General features: G+C 60.6%; 1 protein-coding gene across 1 annotated transcript in view; it reads right to left on the reverse strand.

Annotated features, from left to right (window-relative positions):
• Window positions 1-3387, reverse strand: part of KY (kyphoscoliosis peptidase) — a 50254-nt gene that overhangs the window by 3574 nt on the left and 43293 nt on the right. The window contains exons 9-10 of the mRNA XM_021707687.1: window positions 2934-3122; window positions 1099-1289 (exon numbers count right to left, since the gene is read on the reverse strand). Coding sequence (XP_021563362.1) covers window positions 1099-1289; window positions 2934-3122 — 380 coding nt within the window. The remainder of the gene's footprint in view (window positions 1-1098; window positions 1290-2933; window positions 3123-3387) is intronic.

Here is a 3387-nt window from a genome sequence, read left to right on the forward strand (position 1 = left end):
GCAGCCTCGACCTGCTGGGCTCCGGCGTTCCTTCTGCCTCAGCCTTCCAAGTAGCCGGAACTACAGGCACGCGCTACCATGTCCAGCTAATTTTTGATTTATTGTAGGGACGAGGCCTGGCCAAATTGCCCAGGCAGGTTTCGAACCTGTGGGCTTAGGCAATCCACTCACCTCAGCCTCCTAAAGTGCTGGGATGACAGGCCGAGCCACCGAGCCCGGCTGAGTGACGGTTTTCTCAAGGAAACCTGCTTTCTCATGACCACAGTTCTAGGCCCCCAGGCTGGCCCCCCACATGCCTGAGTGTGCAAACATCAGCGCCATACCCTCCCGGAGGCAGGGTTGGGGAGCAAATGTCAGCCTGGGCAAGCCAAGTCAGATCACCGAGCTCAGTATCCTGCATGGCCCGGCCCTGGGAAGCTGGCTGGGAGAGGCTGGGCCCTGCCTCCTGGAGGGGCGGGTGCTGGACAGCCCAGGCCAAGCCATCGGTCCTTGGCCTAATCTAGGGATGCTTGAGTTTAGAGTCTGGGGGCTTGCTGTACCCCCTTCTCTCCTCTACTCTCTCTGCATGGGACATGTCACATCTGCTCTCTCCCTCAGTGGCCACCTCCCTAAGGAAGCCTGCCCCACCCTGCCCTCGCCGGCTGCAGATACTGGCTCTGCTGGCCCATAGAGTCTCTCTGCCAGGAGCCTGGGAGAACACAGCAGGCCAGGAGCTTGTGCCGGGCACCTGAGCTGGAGGCTGTGTGTCCAGGGCTGAGGCTATCCTTCTTCTGTGCGAGCTGAGAGGGACTCGCCCTACTCTGAGCCTCCAGTCCTGCCCCTATGGACAGGCCAGGCTGCGTGTCTGGCCTCAGTGCAGGCAAACTGCAGCCTTCTGGAATATCCCCTCTATGGTGTGTGCTAGCGTGAGTTTCTGTCTCTGTGGCCGTGCCCTGTCTGATGCCTGATGCCTGGGCGGCCCCCGTGGCCCCTGCACACCCACACGCCTGCGTGGGCCTGGTGCCCAGCTCCTGGGCCGTTTGGAAGCCCTGGTGGGGCGGTCTCGGGTGGGCTGCGTCCCTGCCACCGGCACCAGCGTGGCCGCCTGCTGGAGCTCACCTGTCCTGATCATGGACATGTCCGGGTAGGCACTCAGCATCCCCTTGTTGTAGAACTCGCTCTTGTGGTACATGTTGTTCTCGAACTGCCTCAGAGACTGAGCAGGTTTCAGCAGCTGCCAGTTCTTGTTGTCTGGAAAGTGGTCCTCGATGAACAGGGCGGGGTGGGTGAGGAAGTAGAACTCGTTGTAGCTGGAGCAGATGACATGCTGGTCAGCAGGGTGTCACCCAGCTCAGTGCATGGGGAGGCGGGCCCATGGCGGTGGGCATTTGGGGCCATTCTTTCAGCTTACACATCCCCAGGAGGGGTCCTGTCGACACCCCAAATGGGAAGAGGTACTATCTCAGGGGCACCGGAGCCTCCTCGGTGGATGCTTCCAGAAGCTGGAGCCAAAACAGGGTCTGAGGCCCCTTCTTTTTTTTGAGTTGGAGTCTCACTCTGTCGCCCAGACTGGAGTGCAATGGCCGCTCCCAGCCACCGCAGCCTCGACCTGCTGGGCTCTGGCGATCCTTCCACCTCAGCCTTCCAAGTAGCTGGAACTACAGGCGTGCGTTACCACGCCCGGCTGAATTTTTTATTTATTGTAGAGATGAGGTCTTGCCAAGTTGCCCAGGCGGGTCTCAAAGCCGTGGGCTCAGGCAATCCACTCACCTCAGCCTCCAAAGCGTGGGATTACAGGCTGAGCCACCGAGCCTGGCTCTGAGGCCCCTTCTAAGAGAAATCCACAGCCTGCAATTGTGGCCCGAAATCTCAGGGCCCTGGGGTGGCCGGGGGGTGGGGGAGGGACTCCCACTGCTCTCAAAGACAGAAATTCGAAGGCTCGAAAGGTGTGACCTGTGGACCAGGTGCCCAGCGGTGGAGTCATGGGAAGCCAGGTGGCAAACACTCGGGTTCCCCACCTCTGCCACCCCAGCTGGTCTCTGGGTCTGTGCAGGCGTGCTTTGGGGGCCGACGGGAGGACTGCCTCACAGGAAGGAGTGACAGGACTGAGACATGAAGGGGGAGGCTTGCCCTGAGATGGGGGGGCTTCATCCGCCTGGCGGTGGGCGGGGGGAGGGCGGTGTCCAGAGAAAGGGCGGTCAAGGAGGTGTCTGTGAGGGCAGGAGCTGTGTATGCAGGATGTGGGTGCACGTGGCTCATGTTTGTCCCGTGTGTGGGAGTGCCAAGACCGAAGCTGTGAAATCAGACAGAGAGCACACTCATTTTCTGAAGAAAAAGGGATGTGAACTGCTCATGGCCACGGGATCCACGAAGAATGTTGTATGTGGCCTCCGGTGTAGGCCAGGCCTGGCTGGAGCCCGGGGGGACTGAAGGCTCAGTCCCCTGCACCCCAGACACCCTGCCTCACTGTGGCCCGTGCTACTCTGCTTCACCAATAGCACCCCTTTCCACAAAACCACAGCCCTTTCCTCAGAGAGGTGACATGGTCTTACTCAGCTCAGAGACAAGGAGCCTGGTATCTGGGCTAAGCGCTGAGAGAACATTCTGGCATCCGGGCATAGTGATACAGTCAAGGGCCAAAGGCCTAAAGGGACCCAGGCGACAGTTAAAGAAGTCTCTGAGCCCTGTCTTTCCTCTCCCGTGGCCCGTGGGCAAACCCTAGACGCTTTTCGCCTTCTGGTGGAAGGAGCGACAGGGAGCCAGAAGAGGGAATCAGCCAGGTGACAAAAGGGCCTGGGTCCTCACACCTGGCCTGGTGCTGGCTCCCTTCAGAGCTGGGAGGGAGAGCACGTCTCCTGGCTCCTACCCTTCCCACCAGGCCCTCCCCACCTGGGGTCTCAGGCCTCTTCCGCCTCCACCACCAGCTGCCCCGCAGGGCTGGGACTTGGACTCACAGGAAGGTGAATTTGGAGGTGGTGGTGTCCACTAGGCCGCTGCCCCAGGTGCTGTCTACCAGGTGCCATCTTCCCTCCAGGAACACAGCATTCCAGGCGTGGTCAAACTCCCCCGAAAAGCTCTGCCCCGTCTGGTAGCCGAAGCCCTTGGAGTAGCCGGGCACGGTCATGCACTGTACCCCGGCGATCCTGCAAGCGGGACAGGGAGGGGTTTCAGGGGGGCTTCTGCGGGGGCCGCCCCCCATTTTGCCTGTCCGTGGCCCAGGCCCCGGGCATGTCTACTGTCCATTCATTCTCCCCGGTCTGTCCTTTCTGCAGCCTACGGATTCAGCCTGGAGGGCTTTTATCTCCAGGGTGGGGTGGGCACAGGGCTGGCTGGTCCTGCTGGTATAGAGGGTTGTGTTTCCACCATCTGCTCCTCCCCTGAGATTGTTCAGATCACTTCTTTTTTTTT

The sequence above is a fragment of the Carlito syrichta genome, unplaced genomic scaffold (assembly GCF_000164805.1).
Source record: "Carlito syrichta isolate Samal-C Ts95f unplaced genomic scaffold, Tarsius_syrichta-2.0.1 Scaffold123386, whole genome shotgun sequence".
NCBI classification, from domain to species: domain Eukaryota; kingdom Metazoa; phylum Chordata; class Mammalia; order Primates; family Tarsiidae; genus Carlito; species Carlito syrichta.